General features: G+C 50.2%; 1 protein-coding gene across 10 annotated transcripts in view; it reads right to left on the reverse strand.

The window, feature by feature from the left end:
* Window positions 1-23,962, reverse strand: part of CIB4 (calcium and integrin binding family member 4) — a 103,867-nt gene that overhangs the window by 21,658 nt on the left and 58,247 nt on the right. For all 10 annotated transcript variants that reach the window (XR_015136554.1, XR_015136553.1, XM_086325951.1 and 7 more), the window contains one exon: window positions 19,786-19,882. Coding sequence is in view for 8 of the 10 variants with exons in the window: in XM_086325951.1 (XP_086182077.1) it covers window positions 19,786-19,882 (97 nt within the window). In the remaining 2 variants the exon portion in view is untranslated. The remainder of the gene's footprint in view (window positions 1-19,785; window positions 19,883-23,962) is intronic.

Genomic DNA, 23,962 nt, shown 5'->3' on the forward strand with positions numbered 1-23,962 from the left:
ACTTCAAGCCATCAGAGCAATGCATATGTGAGTTACCATGGTAACAGGCCCTGAACTGGGTCCTGGGGCCCCCAAGTGAGTCATCACTTCTGCCTTCTACGGAACTCAGTCTAGGCACTTACAGAAGTCCCTGCAGAGTCTACGGCCATACTACCCTGAACGTGCCAGATCTCTTCAGAAGCCTCTGCAGACACAGGCAGGTAGGTGCATGCTCAGTTGCGTGTCCAACTCTTTGTGACCGCATGGACTGTAGCCCACCAGGCTCCTCTGTCCCTGGGGATTCTCCAGGCAAGAATACTAGAGTGGGTTGCCAATTACTTCTCCAGGGGATCTTCCCAATCCAGGGATTGAACCTGTGTCTCTTCTGTCTCCTGCATTGGCAGGTGGATTCTTTACCGCTAGCACCACAGTGGTTGTTCTCAGGCAGGATAAAAGAAGATCTGAATCAAGTACAAGCTGAGTGAAAGGACAAGCGAGAGGACAAGCGAACAGTGCTGGGAGACAGACCAACCAAGGGCTGAGAAGGAGAAACCAGCCAGGAGACAGAGCCAGAGCACACAGGGTGGGTGGGGGTGAGCTGGGGAAACAGGGCCGCTCCTTCCTTTTCCACCGGCTCCCCAGTTGTCTCCTCCCCTTCCAGGTTCTCCTGAGGAGGAGAGGGCAACGGTGGGGCTTAACCTGGACCCTGAACCCTCGAGGCCCAGAGTGGCCTGCGTAACATCAGCAAGTGGCGAGAAGCCTTGCATTTTCATTTCAGGGAAGTTGGGGGGCAGGACGTGTGGACCTGAGAAATTCGCTTAGGTGAATGCACCCCCTCTGTTGGCCAAGCCCTGGAGGCGTCCTTCCCACGAGTTGTTTATAAGAAAGGGACACGGTCTCTGTGTTTCAGATGTTCAGCCTTCCTGAAGTTTAAAAACAGAGAGGCCCGTGAGGGAGCTGTCTCCTGGTGACAGATGGGTTGGCAGCGACAGGCTGAGGATGCGTCCCGCCGGCAGCGGGAGGCACATCGCTAATGGAACAAATCAGGGAGAAAGGCAGTAAAAATGTTAAATATTATTAAACATCCATGTGACCACGTGGCCCAGACCTGGCTCAGACCCCACCAGTCTCTGCCCTGATTCTAGGCCCGTGGGTACCTGCCACTGCCCCGAAAATCCTCCTCGAAGTGCCACCTGCTAACATCAAGATGCTCAGGGGACTACAGGCCTGGGTGTTGAGGTGGCCCAGGGGCCTGGCATTGTGCTGCATGAGTCTTGAGGTGGGAAGTGGAAGGAGCAAAGGCTCTGGGGTCAGACTGACTACAGAGTTGCAACTTTTTATTTGACATCTACAAGATTCCTTGTAGCTTTTGAGGTTTATACAATCTCAATTTTTCAATAGTGTGACTTGCCCATATTACAGAGAAGGTTCTACGCATATTTGGACGTTAGCATTTTAATAACTTGAGAGCAGCTCTGCAGTGTCTTACAGCACATTAAACAATATTCAAGTTCCTGGTAACAAGAATAACAAGACAAGCTGTGTAAACTTGAGCAGATTGTTGAAACTCCCCCCCATCCCTTTCCCCCATCTGTAAAATGGGCAGAATCATAACTTTGCTTATGGGGTTTTATGGAGATCAAATGAGATCATATTTGCAAAACACCAAGTACTGGCAGGTCCCCCAATAAACTTTAACTACTATTAGTAATCTCTCCACCCAACTTCATTGTACTCCTCCATGTGCATCACCAATACCCCCAGGGACTGGCAGGGCTGTCGATTTAAAGCTCCCAAGTAAAGTTGCTACTTGGGCCAACATGTTGCCAGTAGCTGACCCTGCCTGCCAATGGGCACAGAAATGTTGGTCTGGGCCCCCAAGGGTGTCTGCAGGGACACCTGTCAACTGCAGCCAGAGGCATCACTGCCGTGTGAAATCTTCAGGGAACTCAAAGGAGAGAGGATCTCTGAGAAGGAAGGCAAGAACAGGGCTAACATGTGGAGTGCCAACCTCGGCATAACCTCATTTTGTGGTTGACAATAGCAAAACCCAGAGAAGGCAACACACCAGCTGTGCATCTGAGTCCCACAGGGAGCTTTAATCAAAATTTACCTGCCTGAACCCACCAGCCGCTTTGAGTCAGTTACCTCCAGGGGCAGGACCCAAGAATCTATGACTTAGTAAGCTGCCCAGGTGCTACACTAAGTGACCTGGTCAAAGTCACAGTGCTAAGAAATGGCAGAGACATGACATCAGGCACTGTCCACCCCCCTCCCCTGCCCTGGACTGTCCCTTCTGGGACACAGCCTCCCATCAGCAAAGACTGGGGTGGGGTGTACAGCGCAGACAACCTGTAGTCTCACCCCAGGGCAAACACCCAGCCCCAAAACATGCGTCTTGCAGAGAAACCTCACAAAGCTTCCTTCTCCTTAGAACTTCTCTCCATCACCCTCCCCTCCACAGGCTGTGGCCCAGCTCCGCTGAGACTGGCAAGTTATATCACCGGGGCCCACGTGGGGCTGCCTCTCTGGCTCTCTCATCGCTCACAGGCAATTCCACCTGTGACAAACTGTCTCTCCTATGAGCATGTCCTTTAACTGTTCCCGTCTAACTTCTCTCTTTCAATTTCTACCAGATTTATTTAGGGAATGTTTCCATTTACTGCCTTTACCATTCTAATGGAAGCCACTTCTCCCAGAGCACCAAGTGAAGTGCTATTGTTGAATAAATGACTCCCCGGTTCAATCCCCCAGCTTTACTATTTTGTGGAATTACTAGAACAACAAGGGAAAAATGGCTCTTGACACTCAAGAGCAGCTGGCATCTGGGGAAGTGGGTCCTGCAGGTAGGAAGACCCCACCCCCCAGCCCCGGGTCCTGGAAGCCTGGAGGGAGAGAGCAGCTTTCTGCCCAATAGAGGAGGGATTGGTGTGGGGTAGGGGGAGCTGGGGATCCTCAGGAGACAGAGAGTGAGAAGGGACGGATGGGAGGAGAGAGAGGAGGTGGGGAGTGCAAATGCTCTAAGATGGGACCCTCCCCAGGACCTCTCCTCCCCAACCTTCAGTGGTGAGACTGAAATTTGTATAGCGCTTGGCCTGAGTGGTTTTGTGGAAACCAGTGAAGAGGTTGGAGGCTTTGTCTGGGTAAATTTGAAGTGAAGCAGGTGACCAGGAGATGGAGGCAGAAGGGACATAAGCAAGACATGAGTCCCTCTTCCCTGTACCCTCTGCTCCATCCCCCAGAAAAAGAACAGAGGACTGGAGGAAGCTCTGTACTATTACAGGGCATAGACTCCTTGGAAGAAGGGTAGATCCCAACTATTTCAACTCAATTTTAGGGGGCAGGGAGACCCCCAGATGCATGAGGACTCAGAGAGTATTGCAGTGGGATTGTGTTCTCAATTTCAACGCTGTTGTACCGTGAGCAGTGTCCACTTGTGGCTCAGGCTGGGAACCTACTAACAGTTTATATGGTTTTCCTGTGGAAAAAGTAAACAAAGTTCCAAATAGCCAATGTAAAAACACGCTAAAACACAATCTGCACCTGTACTTTAAAGGCAGTTTACGCAAAGCAGAAAACAGTGACGGAGGCAATGAGGTCAGCCAAGGCAGACCAGGCAGCGGACAGTTTAGGGAAGAGCCCAGAACAGAAGCCACTCTGCTTCTCACGGGAGCGGAGCTGCAGGCTGCCCTGTCCCCCACCCTCCTGGTGCTGGCCCATAGTTTATAAGCTGCCTTCCTGTCTGTAAGCAGGAGGGCTTCTCAGATGGTGTTGGGGCTGCTTTGCAGCTGTTTGGGGACACTCACCCTGGGTGCCCTGGGAACATGTTCCCCTGTGAACTCTGTAAGATGTGTATCTTTGCGTTGGGATGACAATTTCTCTTTTATTAATACTTCTAAGCCACAACAGTTGATCTATTTCACCCCTCACTTGGAAACAACTGATAGAAACTGAAATGGGCTCACAGCACAGTCCCTGTGTCACTCACAGCTGCTACTCTCTCTCTGCTGTGATGCTCAGGGACTCTTAGTCTGAACTGAAGCAACTGAAAGGTCCTTTATTATTTGAATCCCTGATATTTTGGATTACTGAAACCCCCAATGTCCTACTCTTCTCTTCCTCCCGTATCCTGGGAATATTGCCCCATCCCCCAGCAAGTTGCCCTTGACTTTGAAGGACCCAGCCAGCCAGCCATGATCCATCATCACCTAGGCATCAGAGTGGCTTCTGTTCTGGGCTCTTCCCTAAACTGTCCGCTGCCTGGTCTGCCTTGGCTGACCTCATTGCCTCCGTCACTGTTTCCTGCTTTGTGTAAACTGCCTTTAAAGTACAGGTACAGATTGTGTTTTGGCGTGTTTTCACATTGGCTATTTGGAACTTTGTTTACTTTTTCCACAGAAAAACCATATAAACTGTTATTAGGTTCCCGGTAGTACCTACTGTTGGCTGGATCTCTATGCATCGCACGTTATCCACACTTTCCCTTGGGCCCAAGGAGACAGGCAGAAAGAGAGAAACTGGTGCTTGTTAAACATTTACTGATTATCAGATGTGATGTGAACCACATGCACACATGTTGCCTCATTACAACCCAACAGTAGATATTGTCAAGTTCATTGTATAGGTGAAGGAAACCAAGGAGTGGGAAGGTTAAATAACTTCACCAAATAAGATCCTCAGACCTGAGCTCCTGGCATGGAGTGTGTTCCAGGAAGATGCTACATCACAATGTGGGGAAAAATGCATACAGAGATGTCAAGTTCCTGGGTCAGCATGTGGGTGGAGCCTGAGAGGGAAGAACATGCTTATGGCCAGTGCTGATGCAGCTCAAGAAGGACCAAGAGGAGGGCTGAAAAGGGTCCTGCGAATCCTGGCATTTGAGGGAGTAGGAAAAGATGAGCTGATGCTGGGTCACAAGAGCCACAGGGAGCTCTACAGCCCCTGCCACATGGCACACCTGGAGAAGCGCTCACACACTCCCTCACCGACGACAGAAGACTGGACTGAACAACACGCACAGGCGCCTGCTGAAAAACCACAGGGAAGTGACCTCTGTGCATCTGTGTCAACTTGGAGAGAGGTCTCTAAAGACGTCACAGGGCTCTCTTTTATCATTGACTTGGTTTAAGGATATTTAAGAGCCCAGTTTTTATTTTGTGCCTTTATTCTCCCATAAGTGGAGAAGGAAATGGCAACCCACTCCAGTATCCTTGCCTGGAGAATCCCAGGGACAGAGGAGTCTGGTGGGCTACCGTCTATGGGGTCGCACAGAGTCGGACATGACTGAAGCGACTTAGCATGCATGCATGCATCCCCCATAAGAGGTAAATGTTTTTCTGTGTTGCTACATAGTCAATATAATTATCATTTTAATGGCTGCATAATTCAAATTTCCAGAGTGGACAGCCCTACCTAGCTCATGCCTCCAAGGAGAACCTGGAAATCTAAATAGGAAAATAATTTTTAAAAACAAGGAAAGCAATACATGAAGATGTTTATTCAGAAATTATTTATAGTAGCAAAAATATATATATCCAAAACTGGAAACAATGTTAATGGCCTGCAATGAGAGGATGGTTGAGTAAATCAGAACTCAATGCAATTATGCAGCCATTAAAATGATACCAACACAGACTACATAGCAACATGAAAAAAACATTTATGCCTAATGGAAAAAAGCACAAAATAAAATTGTATCTGGTTATCTAGTGATGTAAAATGAAGTGTGCCTGGGGGAAAAGGTGGCAAAAGAAAACAGAAAATGACAACTTCTGTTAGGATGGTTGGGTGCTAAGGAATTATTTTTTAGGAAATGCATTTTAATGCCAACATACTGTTTTAACAATAAATTTAAAAATCAGAACAAAAAAAGAAGGTTCCAGGGAAAATTTGCTCTGAAAGCAAACAAACTTTTCTTCCAAAGGCATTAGATATAAGACCTTGCTTCTCTTTCCTGCTTTGCTCCCTGCGGGGCAAGGCTGGACTCCAGGAAGATCTGGGCCCCTGGCCCTCAGACCAAAGGCTGTGGGCTGCTCTTCTCCTACAAGGTCTGGCAGGAAATGCTCCATGAGAATGGAGGTTCAGCGGAAGAAGCCCCAGGTCATTTCATGGTCTCTCCCTGTACCTTTCTAGATATATTCCAAAATATGAATCTGCAGCTGTGGGTTGGTAACTAACAAGTGGTGAACAACTTTAATTTTTCCCGATAATTCTACTAGATTTTAAGAGTAATGTTGTTGTTATTATTTAGTTGCTAGGTCGTGTCCAACTCCCTTGTGACCCCATGGACTGTAGCCCACCAGGCTTTTCTGCCCATACGATATCCCAAGCAAGAATATTGAATGAGTTGCCATTTCCTTCTCCAGGGGATCTTCCCAACCCAGGGACTGAACTTGCGTCTCCTGCATTGCAGGCAGATTCTCTACTGCTGAGCCACCAGGGAAGCCCCAAGAGAACTATTTCTCAGCTATAAAATAAGAATGGAATAGTGCCTTTTGCAGCATTTCATGGATGGCCCTAGAGATTATCATACTATTAATAAGTGAAGGTAAGTCAGAAAAAGAAAGACAAGTACCATGTTGATATCACTTACACGTGGAATCTAAAACACAACGCAAGTGAACATATCTGTGAAACAGACTCACAGACGTGGAGAACAGACGTGGTTGCCAAGGCAGGGAGGGGAGGAATGTCAGAGTTTGGGATTAGCAGATGCAAACTGCTATATATAGAATGCATAAACAACAAGATCCTCCTATATAGCAGCGGGAACTGTATTGACTAGCCTATAATAAACCATAATGGAAAAGAATATAAAAAAGAATATATATATGCATAACTGAATTACTTTGCTGTACAGCAGAAACACCACATTGTAAATTAGCTATACATCAATTAAAATAAAAATTAAAAAAATAAAACAAACTCAGAAGTGTCCCAGCATTCAGAGGGCAACAACCACTCCCTGCCTCCAGGTGCTATTCTCTGACTGTTGCCTGAAATCACATCCAGCCGCCTGGAGCATTTTAGCATTTTCATAGCCGTCCTCTCCTGCAGGCTACACACAGACCCTCTGTGGTAGGTGGGGCTGCTATCCGTAGGTCCATTTCTCAGGCAGGGAAAACTGAGGCCACATACAAAATATAAACTCTGGTCCAGGACTTGGAACAACAAGCCTGATGCACCTGGGAGACTTGAGGGGCTGCAACCTGGAGGCATCATTCAGCCCCAGACACACAAGGGGCCTGTTTTATGTCAGGGACTGAGGCCAGAGCTGAGAAAAGTGGAAGTTCCCTCGCGGGGTCTTCTGTGGTCGAGCCTGCCCCGGGCCTGGCCTGGCCTTCCACCTGGGTGAATGGGTCCCCACACCCCAGCTCTGCAGAGCTGTGCTGGCCTGGAGCTCCAGGCGAGCAGCACAAGGCCTCCCCCACACCCACGCGGCTGGGAAGAAGAGGCAGTAGGGGCCCGAGGCCTGCAGAGAGTTGAAAATCCTGGGAACAGAGCCCCAGTCAGCCCAGCCAGCACCTCATTAGGAGGCCCAAAGCGGGGAGGGGGCACTTTAGGAACAACATTATTTATTCTATTTTTAAACAAGCCTGAGGTCTCTGGGGGCACAAATGAAGTTATCAGAAAAGACATGAGTAGAATAAACCCCCAAGCCAGCAAAGCTGAGAAGGGCCCTGGGGACCAGGACTCTTGAAAAGCTGAGATGGGGTTTGTTTATCTTGTGCTCTGAGAGCACAGGACTGGGACCAGGGTGCTGGACAAGGATGTCCCAAAGCCCTCTGCAGCCTGTTCCCTCTGGGGCCCCGGGGAATTCGGGTGTGAGCTCTACTCTAAACAGTCCCATCAGTGTCATCTGCAGCAGGGAGGGAAGAGGCACCACCTCTGGAAGGAAGCCCGGGTTCACTTCCCACCTCTGCCACGTGAATGTCTTTCCCAGTGGACAGAGCCCAGGGGAGCTGGTGCTGCAGGGCACCTGCTCCCTGCCTGGCCATCCCTGGCTCCACACTGGACAGGCCCTCCACCTGCCAGAGCCTCCACTTCCTCATCTAGCAATGAGCTGGTCATTCTCACCTTGATTCCCAGGTAACCCTCTTGGGGAGAAGCAATGAGACAGTGTGTGCCCCTGGGGAGGGCTGGACTCGCGTCTCACTGGATCCCAATGCTCTGCAAAGCGGACTGACTTGTCTTTCCCATCTCAAAGCGTAGGAAGCCAAGGCTCCGCGGAGTTGAGTGACTCGCCCTGAAGCATTCAGACTCAGGCCCACCTGGTTCCCAAGTCTGCTTTGCCTCTGGCGGTGGGGCAACTGCCTGACAAGTGCTCTCGGGAGATTTGAGAGAAACACAAGTCACTGACAGAAGTGATTACAGGACTGGGTGGGTGTGGCTGGATGAGAAACGCCTCTCAGAAGTAAGCGATGGAAGAAGGAGCAAGGTGAGCAAGACTTGCAGTCCATGGTCCCGGTTTCTGATTTTGCTTTGAACTGCAGACAGCCACCACAGCCACTTCCCACTTACTGGCTGGGTCCAGTAAGATGTGACATGTGAGATGGTGGGGAAATGGTCAAGCTCTATGCAAATGAAAGCCAAATGTCTCTCCAGTCCTGTTCCAGACACCTCGCCCTCGTTACCATGTGAAATATGGGTTAAGCAGATTGCACGCAGGGAAGCAATGGAAGGGCTCCACATTTCCCCTACTAGGGGCACCACAGAACTGACTCATTGGAAAAGACCCTGATCCTGGGAAAGATTGAAGGCAGGAAGAGAAGGGGACAACAGAGGATGAGGTGGTTGGATGGCATCACCGACTTGATGGACATGAGATGGAGCAAGCTCTGGGAGTTGGTGATGGACAGAGAAGCCTGGCATGCCGCAGTCCATGGGGTCGCAAAGAGTCGGACATGACTGAGTGACTGAACTGAACTGAGGGGCACCAAGCAGAGGCTGCTACAGGTGTAGCATAGTCCACTGGCATGCACTAGGAAACGGGCTGCCCTTGGCCATCCTACAGGCTCCCTCCAGCCCCACTGCCCCAAGTTAAAAGCCACAGGTCTCGTGCCTTGCCCTGGAGTCTACATAGAAAGTTGAGACCAAGAAGGAAGGAACTGGCCCAAGGCCAGGCAACCAGAGGAGGGAAAAGCTGGAACCAGAACCCAGAGTTCTCCCCACTGTCCAGGCTCTCCTAACTACCTATGCGGGAGGCATTATACATCCACCAGGAAGACAAGGAAACTGAGGCCTCGGGAAGTGCTGTGGCATGCCCAGGGCTGCCGTGTCTGCGCTGTGGCCAAGGCTGGAGGCCAGATCCTTTCTCTCTGCTGCTGGGCCAGAGCAGAGACTGCGTCCTACATCACTGAGCTTTTTTCTGAAATGAACCACTTCTTAATTCTTTGGCTGAATGTCTAAATAAGGATTTTTGCCAATTCTGAGCCCTGCTAACTGATGAAGCTGTCAGAAAAAGATCTAATGATGCTTGAAAACGCGGGGAGTGAGCCAGCTGCCAGATTGCCTTCCCAGCCCTGCCTCCACATCAGGGAGTCAGGACCCTCCCACTGGTGGAGGGGGTGTGAGCCCTGGAGGCTGAGACTCTGCTGCCTTTCATCAACTGTGTGACCCTTTTTGATCCTCTGCTCACCAGCTGTAAATGCGGATAACTCTGAGGATTAAATGAGATGCTATGTGTGCAATGCCCCAGCACAGAGCCCAGTTGGGCACAGATTTCAGGGCTGGCTGGGATGGTGGGGGGTGGGGCAGAGTGGCCAGTGATCTGAACTCTGCTGAACAGACAGGGGTGGCCCTGACTGCAGCCCTGGGCGAGAGAGAGCTGAAGCTGCCAGCTCCGTTTGGGGAGGCCCTGAGTCACCCCCAGTATTTATCTTGGGAGGGACAGATGAAAGGCTCAGAGTGACCTTAGGCCCTGTGAGATGGAGCCCTTGGGTGGGAGCCTGGGAGGCTGGGCTGGGGTGCTTGGCAGGCCAGTCCCGTCCCTTTGTTCTCTCTCCTTTCTCAGTGGAACATTTGTTCACGCGGGAACCCTGGGCACTAGGGGTGGGGCCTGGCTTGGGGACCAGGGAATCTGACAATTCCCAGGCCTGCCCCTGGAGCCTGAGAGACTGGACTCTGGGAAGGGCCCTCCTGAAATGAGTTGGAGTGAAGGGCAGGCCTTCCCCGCACATGAGACCCACATGTGTGACCTGCCACCTAAGGGCAGGTTCTGGGAGCATCCCAGCCAGAGACGGGAAAGCCATTCTCCCTTCAATCACTGACTGTCCAGACCACCAGCTTCTTCCCATCCTCCTTTCTCCTCCTATTACACACATGTGCACACAGGTAGACATACATACACACACCCACATGTGTTGCCTGCTTGGAGGCCTTGAATTCGTCCTCCCCAATAGATGGAGAAGTATGAAAAACAAACAGGTCTTGGGTGCAAATGCATCTTTGCAACTGTGGGACTGTGGGTAGAGCTTTTAATCTAGATGCCTCTTCCTCACCTGCAGAGCAGGTCTGTGCTTCACAGACCTGGTGAGGAGCCAATGAGGCTGAGCGTGAATAGGACTTGTAACCGTGAGGCTCATGACTAATGGTAGTGGACATTTGGGGCTGGAAAGTAGGATTGCTGTAACTATCCAATCTGCTGCTATTTTTAACAAGCCAGGGAGACTATTTGAGAGTGAGGGAGGGGTTCAGGGCAGTGGCCTAAATACGGCATGAAGATTACCACTGAGCGCTGCTGTCCTGGCCTGGGCCGGGGGTGATCAAGACACCCCCACCCACTGCTAGCCTGCCACCTTCCCTCCATGCCCACTTCTCTGTCCCCTGGCTGAATTTGGTGCTCTCAGAGGACAGCCCCAAGCTCACGGGAGCCGAGAGGTGGTGAATGTTAGGGGCAGGCAGACTAGTTCCTCATCAAGGAACAAACCTCAGACAGAGCCCATCAGAAGACATGGTGGGAATTCAGAACATGGAGTGTGGAGAAAGCTTTGGTGGAGCCAGAGGTGAGCGTTCCAACCTTGGCTCGGGCTTCGATGGGCCCTTGACCTTGGACAGTCATGTCCCATCTGTGGGCCTTAGTTTTTTCATCTGTCAAGGCCTCTCTACCCTTGGGAGGTACAGGGAGGTGGTGGCCATGAGAAGGCTTTGACAAAGTTGATCCAAAAGTACACTAGGAAAATTCCCAGACGCCTTAGTCACTGCTGTCCTTCGCACCCTGATCTCTTCTCAGATGGACAGGTGGATTCAAATTCTCCCCATGTGCCATCACCCATGGAAAAAGAGAACCTAAGGGCCTTTGGGACCCCTTCCAGCTGGGGACTCCGCCAGACAAAGCAGGATGGTCATTTATAATAATAGAGTTTTCACTGGAAGATTTGCTTACCCCCTTTGACCCTCTGCTTCCCCAGCTGTCAATGCAGATAATAACTCAGCCAGCCGAAGGCTGTCGGGAGAGTTGAGTGCAGGTGCCTGAGGGCTGAGCACTAACCCTGGCCCAGTCACAGGACGGTACTAGAGAGGTCCCACCCATACCCTTGGGAGGGGTGCTGCACCCGGACTTGCCTGGCTGCCCCAGAAGCCACTTGGCATCCTCAGAATTTAGGAGTGGATGCCAACAGCATGACCAAGAGGTCTGGAGCTGGGTCTCTGAGAGGGACTGTGCCCACTGGGTAGGCTGGGACCACCTGGTCCCAGTATTTAGCACTGGGGTTGAGAATCAGAGCTCTGCAAAGCCCCCCAAGGTTTGCTATTCTCCTGTTTGTTCTTAACCTTGAATGTGCTGAGAAAAGATCTTCTAAGCCCCCAACACCTCATTTAGTGTACAACATATGATAAATGCATAAGCGCTTCTAGGGTGCATCACTGAGGACCAGGAGTGAGAACCCTTATTCATCGGACTCCAAAAAATGTCCCTTACCCATGGGAACTGTTCTCCGGTAATTGATAGGACAAGGAGTGACATTTCCCAGGGGTCTGTGGAAAGGGAAGGGGCTCCCAGAGCAGCCTGCCTGGGATGGAGGGTGGTGTAGGGGTGGGAAGGGTGAGGGAACAGCATGAGAGTAAGGCTCAGAGGATACCAGCCAAGCGGAGCATTTGGGAGGCTGGCTGTGGAGAGTGCAGGAGAAAAAGTGTGGGGACAGCTGCTGTCTGTGTGAAGATTCCGAGGCAGCATCAATGAGGAGAGGGTGTTTTTGAAACGTTTTCAAAACGTGTTACTGAATATCAGGAATGCAGGTGTCAATCCTTTATAAAGATGACAGGTTGAACAGTCGCATCTATTTTCATTCCCTTCTGACACCCACTACAATTACAGTAAACGAGTCTTTAGAGGCATGACCCACAAAACCAGAGAGAACACAAGGAAACAGCAGCAATTCCTCAGCGACACACTCAGGAGGCAGGTGGACGAGAGGTAACTGACCCAGCAGATGCCAGAGGGCAGGACCCTGAGCCTGCAGCAGGGAACTCATTACCAACCAGTTCTACATCCCAGAAGTTTCTAGAGGCTCTGGACCTCGAAATGTCAGGTTGCTCTGGAAATAGATGTTAGCTAAAAAGAGACTGATGACAGTGTTGTGAAGCAGTTGGAGTTCTAGACCTCCCTTGCTTTTGATGCTGGGGGGTGATTGTCCCTCCCCAGCCCCCCACAGAGGGTTGTTCGGGAGAGTGTAACAGAGGCTCTCTGCTCTGGGGACGTCAGCCACGGCTGAGAACTGGAAATTAAATCAATATACATGTGCTGGAGTCTGAACCTCCACCAGTTCTCTTCCCTGACTGAGCACCAGAATCCTGGCAGCCAGAACTTACTTCTGTTCTCCAGCGTGTCCTCAAGAAATGGCCCCTTTATGCATGGTGTGGCCTGTGGGATCTTTGTTCCCTGACCAGGGATTGAACCCATGCCCCCCTGCAATGGAATGCAGAGTCTCAGCCACTGGATTGCCAGGGAAACTCCCCTATTAAGGGAATTTACATAAAGTAAAACTCACCATTTTTTTTTTTTAAGAGTACAGTTTGGAGACTTCTCTGGTGGTTTAGTGGATGAGATTCCAGGCTCGCAAAGCCAGGGGGCCTGGGTTTGATCCCTATGGGGAACTAAGGTCCTATAGGCTACAGCTAAGCCTGAGTGCCACAACTACTGAGACCGCATAGCTGAAATTTAAAAAAAAAAAAAAAAGAAAAAAAAGACTACAGTTTGCTGAGTTTAGACATTGGAGACAACCATTCCAACCAAGACAGAGAACACTGCTGCTACCACCAGAAGTTCCCTTTGCAGTAAATGTTCTCATAACCCTAACTCCTGGTTGCCACTGATCTTTTTTTCAGCCCTAGAGTTTTCTTTTTCCCAGAAGGCCACGTACCCGAAATTAAATGGGATTAGTGTTTTGTGTTGGCTCCTTCCACTTTGCATCACGTGTCAGATTCAGCCATGACCCTCGTTTCGGCAGTTCATCACATGTTACTGACTACTGTTGCCTGGTACACAGTTTAGCCACCCAGCTAATGGCCCTTTAGGTTGTTTCTAGTTTTTGGTTCTTACAATTAGAGTGGTTGTGAACATTCAAAAAAAAAAAAAGGTCCCTTCAGGGAAGCTCCGAGTTAATAAACCACACTCAGGGACTCAAGCTCTGAAACACATTTTTAGCAGCAACCCTCCCAACTCTTAATTATGAGAAAACAGTTACTAAGCATTCAAGGAAGGCCCCTGATGTGAAAGAGGTGACCCAAAGCTAATGGGAAACAGCACCTTGGATTACAGGTTGGAGAAGACATTACATTCAGGAAAAATGAGGATACTTTTTTTTAAAGAAATAAACAGAGAATAAAAATGAGCTCTTGGGAATGAAAAGCATGATGGCAGAAGTGAACAACTAAACTGGAGGTGAAGATACAGTTGAGTAAAGTTCCCCAGAGAAAAAGCAAAGGGATGAAGATGAAACATATGAGAGAAGAGATGAAACATAAAGGACCAACCCAGGATATACAGCATAAGAATGTTGCAGAGAAAACAAGACAGAAGGGAGAAATTACCAAAGAAATAATTCATGGACGTGTCCCTGAATGGAAGAACAGTTTCCGTACTGAATGGGTCCTCTGCATGCCCAGTACTGGGAGAAAAGGACCCACACTAACTCCCATTGCTGGAAATTTCAGAATACTGGTGTCAAAGAGAAGCCTCCAAGTTTTCAGAAAGAAAAAAAAAAAAAACAGATCACAAAAAAGAGATTAGAAAACAGAGGGCTTTGGACTTCTCAGTAACAACAGTGAAAGTGAAAATGTAATAGACTGATGTTTTCTAAACTCTGAAGCAAAGTTGATATCGAACCTATAATTCTCCATCTGAACTCCCAATCAAGTGTAAAGAGAGAATAAAGACATTTTCAGATATGTAAGGTGTCATAACACTTACCCCCATGCACCCTTCATAAGGAAGCTACCGGAGTATGTGCTCCACCAAAACAAGGGAGTAGAGAGAGAAAGAGGAAAAGATAGGAAATGGAAGATTCAAGCGCGAGGTGAAAGAAGCCGGACGACTGTGGAAGGAGATTCCAGACCGACAACAAGTACCAGGCTCCAGAGGGCTGGCCAGCCCTTATTAGAGTGGATTGTAGGACTCCAAGAGAAATTTTGCCAAGAAAAGGGAATGTTCAGAAAAGATCTCCCTTCTGAATGCCTTTAGAGGAGATTGAGATGATTGGCAGGGGGTTGGTGTCATATTTACTAATAAATACATAGAAAACTAAGCAAAAGCAGTGATTAAATCTAGGAAAGACAACAAAAAATGTGCAAAAAGGGAAAACTAACCATAGTCTATCTCATGATTCAGCTCTGAGTAGCACATTCAGCCATGATAATGGAAACACTGTATAGTGACTGAACTGAAATCATTAGGTAACTGTACTAGAGGGGCAGAGGAACGGGGAGTTACATACAGGCAGGGTGGGTGTGGGAGTGACAAAGAGCCTCTTCTCTTGGGGGTGGGGGTGCGGGGATAGAAATCAAAGGCTGAGTTATCAAGAAGGGGCTGAAAATGGTTGCCTCCAGAGAAGGGAAACGGGGGAGGGCAGTCCCCATAGGGCAACTTGATTCTCAGCCTGCATAAAAAATTTATTTAAATACTATATAGTGGTGGTTTAGTTGCTAAGTTGTGTCCGACTCTTGCAGCCCCATGGACTGTAGCCTGCCAGGCTCCTCTGTCCATGGGATTCTCCAGGCAAGAACACTGGCATGGTTGCCATTTCCTTCTTCAATATATGTGTGTGTGTATGTATATATATAATTTTTAATTAAAAAACACAATCCCATCCTTGCCCCTCCCACTCTGGTGGTTTCTGGAGAGGCTGAATAACCATGAGGGCTTTTCATTGTCCATAGCCTTGGGAGTGAGTTCATTCCAAGCTATTCTAAGCTTCCCTGGTGGCTCAGACAGTAAAGAATCTGCCTGCAATGCAGGAGACCTGGGTTCAATCCCTGTGTGGGGAGGATCCCCTGGAGAAGGGAATGGCAACACGCTTCGGTACTCTTGCCTGGGAAATCCCATGAACAGAGGAGCCTGGTGGCAGTCCTGCTGCTGCTGCTGCTGCTGCTGCTAAGTTGCTTCAGTCGTGTCTGACTCTGTGCGACCCCATAGATGGCAGCCCACCAGGCTTCCCCGTCCCTGGGATTCTCCAGGCAAGAACACTGGAGTGGGTTGCCATTTCCTTCTCCAATGCACAAAAGTGAAAAGTGAAAGTGAAGTCGCTCAGTCGTGTCTGACTCTTAGCGACCCCATGGACTGCAGCCCACCAGGCTCCTCCGTCCATGGGATTTTCCACGCAAGAGTACTGGAGTGGGGTGCCATTGGGTCACAAAAAGTCAGACACAACTGAGAGACTAACACACACACATATTTCAAGCAAATGGGCTCAGCCTATAGCAGGCCTCTGAAAGTCTCAGAAACACTGGGGCTGAAACCTCAGAAGCCACACCTGGAGCAACTCCTGACACCTCAGGCGTGTTCCCAAACCTCAAGGTGCTTTTTCAGATTTGATGCTGCAATAAAACATAGTAGGGATCAGGCTGTGCCCAGACCACCTGCCTGTAGGAGCCCCAGAAAGGGAGATGGAAAGAGGCCGGAGGTATGTGGTAGCCCTGTTCATTAGGGGAGCTTCTACCAGACTCTTGGTACTTCTACCAGAACCCAAGATGTTCCCCCAGGTCCTGCTGCTGGCTGTCCGAGTCTCGGAAACTAGAAACCCACGTGGGTCACACCATGCCAGTACTCATCAGTGTTTATAGAAAGGAAGATCGTTATTTACAAGAACAGAAACATTGAGCTAATTCATGTTTAAATATACCAAACAGAGCGGCAGACAAAAAAAAAACCCCAGAAACTTCTGGATAAAAGGGGGCAGTGAGCCCCGGCTTAACAGGGCCTTCCTGTGTCCCTGCTGGACTCTGTTGCTCAGGCTGCTCCTGCCCTGCCCTCCACGATGGGCAGACCCTTCCCAATGTTAGCCAACCTCCTTTTTCCACGAGTGTATCCAAGTTAGGAAAACAGAACTTTCTTCCCAGATCACTCAAGACCCTGAGCCAAGTAATACCGGTATCCAGAGCTCCCTTGGGCCCTGTTCTCCAAGCTTTTCCAGAGAAGTGTTCTGCACAGGCTGAGTCACCCAGCTCCCATCCTTCAGACCACAGAGGACACGGGGGTACTTAGGTCCCTACCTCCCATCAAACCTCTCCTTGCTTCTTTTGGGAAACTCAGTTTTCTGCCTCAATCAAGATCAGAAAGGCACAGAGAGAAACTTGAGTCCTGGATCTTAATCCCCCAAAGCTAGTCTGAGGACCAGGAATGATCAGCAACAATGTTCTTGACAACCAAGAACGGAGGGAGAGAAATAAAATGAAAAAGGGATGTGTATGGAAACAACAGTTGTTGCTTCTGGGATCCTTCTTACACTTTTGTTCTAAAATTAATATCTTTACAAAGTGAAATGATGATTGTGGATGACATGTTTTCTTAAGTCCTTACTTGACAAAATTGGAAAGTTAGCATCACTAGCTAGTCCTTCCACAAAATAATAACTTTGGGAGGGGGGGCAGATTTCACTGGACTATGAACATCCAGAGTTTGGGACATATTGTAATAGATGACTCAAAGAAGAGTAAGACCAAGCTCCGGGTCAGAAACAGAACCGCAGAGGGTGAGAAGGGCACCAATGCATGCAGTCCAGTGGCCACTGACACCTAAGCATGTGCTGAAATGCCACCAGCTAAGGCTTGGCCCGCTCCCACTTGGTGCCCTTCCGTGACAGGGAGCTCACTTCCTCTATGTACAGCTCTGATGATTACAAAGTGCTTACTTTGTATTGTGGAGAAACCTTCGTCCTTGGACCCAGGCCTACACTTGGGAGCCCCTAGAAGCAGCCCTTTCACCTGCAGGAAAACAGCTGCCTTCTGTACCGTTTGCCTCCCAGTCTTCTTTGACTTCTATTTGCTCCCCCTCACCACCAGTCATTCCTCTTGTGAAGTGACTTGCTTGGGATCACTTGCCTGGCAAATGAGTTCAAAGCCAGCTCCTCTGCTCCTGGCCCTGTGCCCTGCGCCCTAGCTCTCTCCATGTGGCAAAGGTTCAGTGTCCTCAATTCAGGAGATGGTACTGGCTGTTCAGAAACAGTTGGAAAGGCAACAAAGAATCCAAAATGGGAGGGGGGAACCAATATACAAAAAAAGTCAATGTGATCCCAATAAACACATATAGATCCACATTAAAAATGAAAGTATGGAAGGAAACAAGGTAAGATGGTCACAATGGTCATTCTTTAAGGTAGGCTACCTGATGATTTTTACCACACTTTTGCTTTTCTCTCTATGCTTTCCAATTTTTCTGCAATGATTTGGTTTTTATGTGTAGGATAGGGTAAAATAATGACCATTTAGAAGGATGAAATAAGAAATGTCAAATTAAAGTAATCACATCCCAAGACACACCCCCTCCGCCCACTCAGCTCCCAGCCACTGTCCGGTGAACAAGCTCCTGGGGCTCTTGGGCCCTGGGCGGTTGTCCGTCCCCAGACCCTCACACACTGCAGCACTTTACAGCAGTCTCACATTCTTGCTGCATCAGCGCCCAGCCCTTGACTGCCAGATGACGAGCCCGAGGTCAAGTAGACCCCAGACCACCGGGGGTCATGGCCAATGTGCTCCTGCCATCTGCCCCTCGTCCGTTTTCTCCAGCCTTGGAGCCCCAGCCCAGCCTCCAGGTGGAAGAAAGGAGAGGATGGGGAACAAAACGGAGGGTGCAGAGGACGATGGCTCATCCCTGCCAGGTCTGTTACACGCACAGGGTGTGCATATTGTTGTACAGAGAGGAGATTAAACTTAGAGGAGAGATGCGTTATCTTCGGAGTGTGATGGAGCTGGGCCTGGACCCAGCCCTCTGATCCAGTCCAGTGCTTGCTCTTCTGGGGCTCTGATCACAGCCCCTAGGCGTGACTGTGGTGTGCTGGGTCCATGCAGAGTGCTGAGGCCACGAGTCATACCAACACCCTCTGTGCCAGCCCTCCAGGGTGGGTCTTTGCCAGCTGCTCCCTAGGGCGCCTGGCAGTCCTAGGCACATGTCAGAGCCAAGCCCTGATTAGAAATGGAGGCCCGGCCCGGGGGTCAAAGTCCTGTCTAACTTCCAGGTTCTGCGGTGTCACGTGGCCCTGTGTGAGTTGTTCCCCTGTTGGGGACTCAGTTATCCAAAGGATAAAATCAGTGGAGAGCATTTGACAGTGATTAGACTGGCGATTTACAAGTCTTTTTTTTCCCCCAAGCCTAGCATTTGGGTACTCTGGGACTGACCCGTGACACTGTCCCCCATCCTGGATGACAGGGCAGAAGCTCCCCATTCAGCCTGGCCTTTGGGTTCCCCTCACCCCAGCTCCCTGTTTGGATAGTCTAGGTCTTAGAGAGATGTTCCCCACCTCAAGTAGGAGTGTTTGGGGGTGTGGGGATGTGCAGAGCTGTGTCTGTGTGAGTCAGGGGTCCTAAGAGGACAGGCTCCCCACTATGTAGCCGGGACATTTTCCAGGGATGTCACCTTGTTGAGGATTCTGCTCTCAGCTCACCTAATCCCCTGCCCCCCTCTCTCCCCCACTTTTGGTTTCCTTGTCTTCTAGGCTCCAGCCTCTATTGCAAGCCCCAGGCTCTGTGTTCCTTCTGTTTCTACCCTAGAACAGGTCTGTCACTGGGGAGGGGCTGCCCCTTCCCCTCCCCTCCAACCCCTCTGTGGTCTCTTCCTCAGGATCCCTCCACCCCCCACTCCCATCCCTGCACCCACCTCCCGGGGCCCTCTTTAAAGAGGTGCCCACAGCGCTCAGAGCCAGTTTTGTTTCAGACAGAAATGAAGATGGACTTTCATTGTACAATGACACTTTCAAACCATTATTCTGCCGAGACCCAAATGAAAAATCAGCAAGTCTGACAGTGCTGTGATTTGTTCATATGACGCTGCCTCTTTGCACAAAGTTTAATTAAAATTTTAGGAGCCCTTTATTGTGCACCTCTGGGCTCTTCCAGGTGCCTTGGGGGAAGGGCAGGGTCTTTTTATAACAGAAGCCAGTGCTCAAGGACGGTCCCTAGGAGATTGGCAGTGGGGTGCACTGACGGCTGGAGCAAAGCACAGCCTATGTGGGTACACGGGCCTCAGGAAGCACATGGGATCCCAGCCACCCCGCCACCCCGCCCATTTCACAGGTGAGCACACTGAGACCAGCACTTTCCGAGACTCAGCAGATTCCAGTGACACCGCCCCATCCCTTCCACCCCGCCCCCTGGACTCACCCTCAGGGCTGGCAGGGAGCTCACTTGGTCCACGGTGAGTGTGGCCTCCTTGTAGTACTTCCCAGGGGGACAGAGCTTCAGGAAGGAGTCGTGGATACTGAGAAGAGAGGCAGGGGTGGACTGAAGGTGGGGACCAGCAGGCCCCCTGCCTCCTGCAGGCTCCCTTTGGAGGATTGATTGACACACATTTGGTAGTTATAAATCATCCTGCCCTTCCAGAAACATGCCTGGGGCTCCAGTGTGCCCAGCGCATGCGCTGTGGGGGATGCAAAGATAAGCCCATATGCTCTGTAGCCTGAACACAATCTGCAAGTGCACTGGAAAGGACTTCTGCCCTCCCTTCCTTCAGTCCCTCCTTTACGGATGGAGGAACCAGCAGGGCCTTGGGGAAGCCAGGATGCCACCCCAAGCCATCTGTCCAGCCCCACCCTCATCCCAGGAAAAAGAGGTCACTCCATGGGTGTGGCCAAGCAGCCAGCAACCCACACAGCCATCCGAGGCCAGTGAGCTGGATCCAGACGATGGGACTGAGCAACTGTCCTCATCGATCCAGTAATCAATGTCTGTCTGCGGGCCTCCTCCCTGCTCCAGGGGATTTAGCTTGTGAGGGACAGGCAGGCAGAGGGGGAAATGAATGGCCGTGTGGGTGCTGCAAGGCAGAGGGTAGGAGCGAACTCTGCCCCAGGCCAGGAGAGCAGGGCCCTCATGCTGGAGCCCTCCCTGCCCACACTCTGGAGCATGGACCATATCAACCTTGTAAGGGAGTGGGGAGGGAGCTGAAAAGTGGGGTGTAGAATGGGTGAAGGGAGATAGTCTCTAGGAAAAGATTGGGTGGGGACACTGAAGGACAGCAAGGAGAGAGGAAAGCCGTTGTACCCAGGGTGGGGGTCAGGGGTGTGTGTCCAGTGGTCTCCAGGGGAGGGGGCACTGGCAGTGGTCTGCCCCTAGCCCCAAGGAGCATTTGATCACTGTCATTGTTAGAATTCCTAGTGTGGGGTAATAAGAAAGCAGACTGACTTACAGTATGTTTTATTAATTTTAAAGAATTCTCTGAGGCTGGGCACTTGTATGGTTGACACGCAGGGTGTCCCCCACTCTGACCCCTCACTAGGAGTGCCTGCTGCACATTGCCGACTCCTGTGGACATTTCTGGTGGGACCTACAGAACCATCTTGCAAGGAAGGGACCATTATCTCTTCCTTACAGAGAAGGAAATTGAGACTCAAGGAGGTAAAATACTCACCTTGCCCAAGGTTACACAGGGGTGGGCGTGAAGCCAGAGCTGCAGATGCCAAAGTTCTTTCCCCAGGAGCCCAGAGAGGAAGGGCTCAGAAGGGCTGCGGGTCGGGGGCGGGGGGTGGGAAGAGAGGGAACCCCCACTGCCGTGGTTACCCGCTTCTTGTTTTTTAAGCTCTGTGTGCCTGGTGCATTCAACCATATTATCTCAATGAATCTTCCCAGCAACCCTGTGGGATAGATATAGGGGTGATGATGTCTATAGATGTGGAGACCAAGGCTCAAAGAGTTGAAGGGGTCTGCCCCAGGTCATTCAGCTTGGAAGGAGTCGAGGGGGGTCTGAACCCTAAGCCACACTCCTCAGGCTGTGCTGCCCACCTCTAAAGGGTCCCAGGTGAAAGACTCTCAGCACCTCCTCCCCACCCTGGAGAGACTTCCGGGGAGCAGGTACCGTGGGGAGGGCCCTGCCCAGACTTCGTGTCTTCCCAGGCCGCCGAGTGGGTGGGCTGCCCGCAGATGAATCGTGGCTGCTTCTCGGCTTGCCACAAAATGTTCTCCTCCAAATATGGATCAGCTGGCTCTAAGTGGAACTCAGAATTAATCACTAATGGACTCAAAAGTCAAAGCCATTTAAAAAGCTCACACATCTCGCATGCCAGAAAGCAAGCAGCCCAAGCTGCGTCTCCCTTCCACACCTAGCCAGATGAGGGGAGAGGCTGTCTGCGGGCGGGGAGGCTGAGACAGTGGGGGAGACCAGCTCCACTGCTCTGACTCTGCAGGACCTTGGGTCTGCCGGGTCCCCTCTGTGCAGTGAATCTCAGCTAGCTCCCTCCATCCTCCAGTTCAGGAATTCTGTACCCTTCTCTGGCATCCGGTCCATCCCTTGCCTCTGAGACACTCCAGTTTAGCCTTTTTTGACTGGATGGGTCCCACACCAGAAGCACACAGGGAGCTTGTGAAAGGATCAACTCTAGAGATTCTCATTCAAGGCTAGTGTCAGCCCAGGCACCTATAGGTTCTACATGCTTCTGTGTTTGAATTGTACATGTAGGACTGAGAACACAGCTCCAGTGAAAGTCTCCAGTTACACCCCTTCCATCCCAGTCTGGGCTCCCCGACCTGGGCTTCACCCCCATCCCATGGAGTCAATTGTCCCTTTCACCATGGAGTGGCCTACAGGTATTTTATGAATGGCCTCATCTCTAGCCTGGAAAGGTAACTTTTGGTTCTATGATCTACTGGTTCCAAGCTGTGTGACTTTGGGCAAATAGCTTCATTTCTTTGAGCTGGTTTCCTCATTCACAAAAAGGAGATGAAAATACCATGAAAATGACAGCTACACCGGTCTCAGAACCGACCTCTATGCCAGGCACTGCTTTAATTCCTGTGCAGATCTGATCATCTAACTGACCTAATAACAATTAGGTTGAATACATACTTTTTGTATGTGTGAAAACTGGGGCTCAGCGAGAGTAAGAAACTCACTCAAGGTCACACAGCAAGTAAGTGAAAAAGTTGAGCCTCAGACTCTGGCCTTTGACTCCTAGGAAGCAAGCCTCTGTCTGCTGACCTTCTGGCGCTCCAGGTGGACCAGGAGCTAACAGCCAGGACAAGGCATGGAGACTGGCAGGTTTGGGGACCTCAAGAGTGCTCAGAGGATCCAGGGGCCTCATGGTCAGGTTAGCCTGAGCAGGAACTGGGGCAAAGCCTCAGGATCCCATTTACCAGAACTAAATCCAGCCCAAGATCATGTCAGGAGCCATCCCTGAGCAATGTAATGTGCCCTGAAATAGCTCGAACTGAGTCAGGCTGACCCAGCCTCAGACATGGAGATCTAAAGGAAGCCACATGTGCCCTTCCTGAGTCAAGTCCCAGACTCAGGGTCCAGAGCCTCAGGTGAAGATAAGGGCCCCAGAGGGCCTGTGCACTGATTCCATAGAGACATCTGGAAGGTGGGGGCAATGTAACAGCAATTTAACCAAAGTCGGAGAGGGCTAACCTGGAAGCTGAGGACAAAGGGGACCCTGCTCTTTCAGAGACCAACGGGATGTGCAAGAAGACTCCCACAGATTAGACATTTAGGGTGGACAGACCCCTTCTTAGAGAGCTGAATCAGGGCAGCCCTGGATGGGGAAGAAGCTGTCACATGTGGTCTGCCCCTCTCATTAGGTGTCATCTGCGGATCCAGTGACCAGGCCTTTCTGTCTCATGCAAGTCACAGATAAGGAGGTGGGAAAGCGTTAGACAAGGGCAGAGCCACCCTGCTCCCCTGCTTATCAGTCTCTTGGATACTTTTTTTTCAACTGGCTAAATCTATCCAGATGTACTGTCATCCAAGCCACATTTCTTTGTCACGTTCATAGGAAAATCACAACACAGTGTCAAAGGTGATGTTGGAAACTTGTTCAGAAGTGATCAGGGCTTAGTCTGGCCCGATTTAGCCCTGGCAGCCCAGGGTGTCTGCTGTCTCCCTTGAGCATCACTGCCATCTGCCTCCGAGCCACGGCCGGTGTTGCTTGGAACCCATATCCAAGCTGCTCCTTCCCTTTACAGACAAGGCATGGACACTAACCCTAATGTAATCCATGATCCTGTCCCTCCAAGGAGTTAACCTAGGATCAGCTTATATGTGTGTGTGTATCCTTCCTAAGATATTCTCTGTGTGTGTACATATGCACGCACGTACAGCCTTTTATTTTACTAAAAGTAGCACCCTATATGTACCAGACTAGTTTACCAAAGTAAGAGTGAAATAGGTTTTTAAAAGCCAACAGCACTATAATATTATTAATACACAGTATTCTATACCACTTCTTTACCCCTGCTCTCTAGAAGCTGAATTTTTTTTTAGTGTTTTTCTATTTCTCTTGGTTTTTACTTAATATTTGCATAGTGTTTCTAGAGATGGTGCTGATACTGCCACTTGGTATTTTTTCATTGC

This window comes from Bos grunniens, chromosome 11 (assembly GCF_055505025.1).
Source record: "Bos grunniens cultivar Pamir isolate PY7600 chromosome 11, Bosgru_T2T1.0, whole genome shotgun sequence".
Taxonomy (NCBI): domain Eukaryota; kingdom Metazoa; phylum Chordata; class Mammalia; order Artiodactyla; family Bovidae; genus Bos; species Bos grunniens.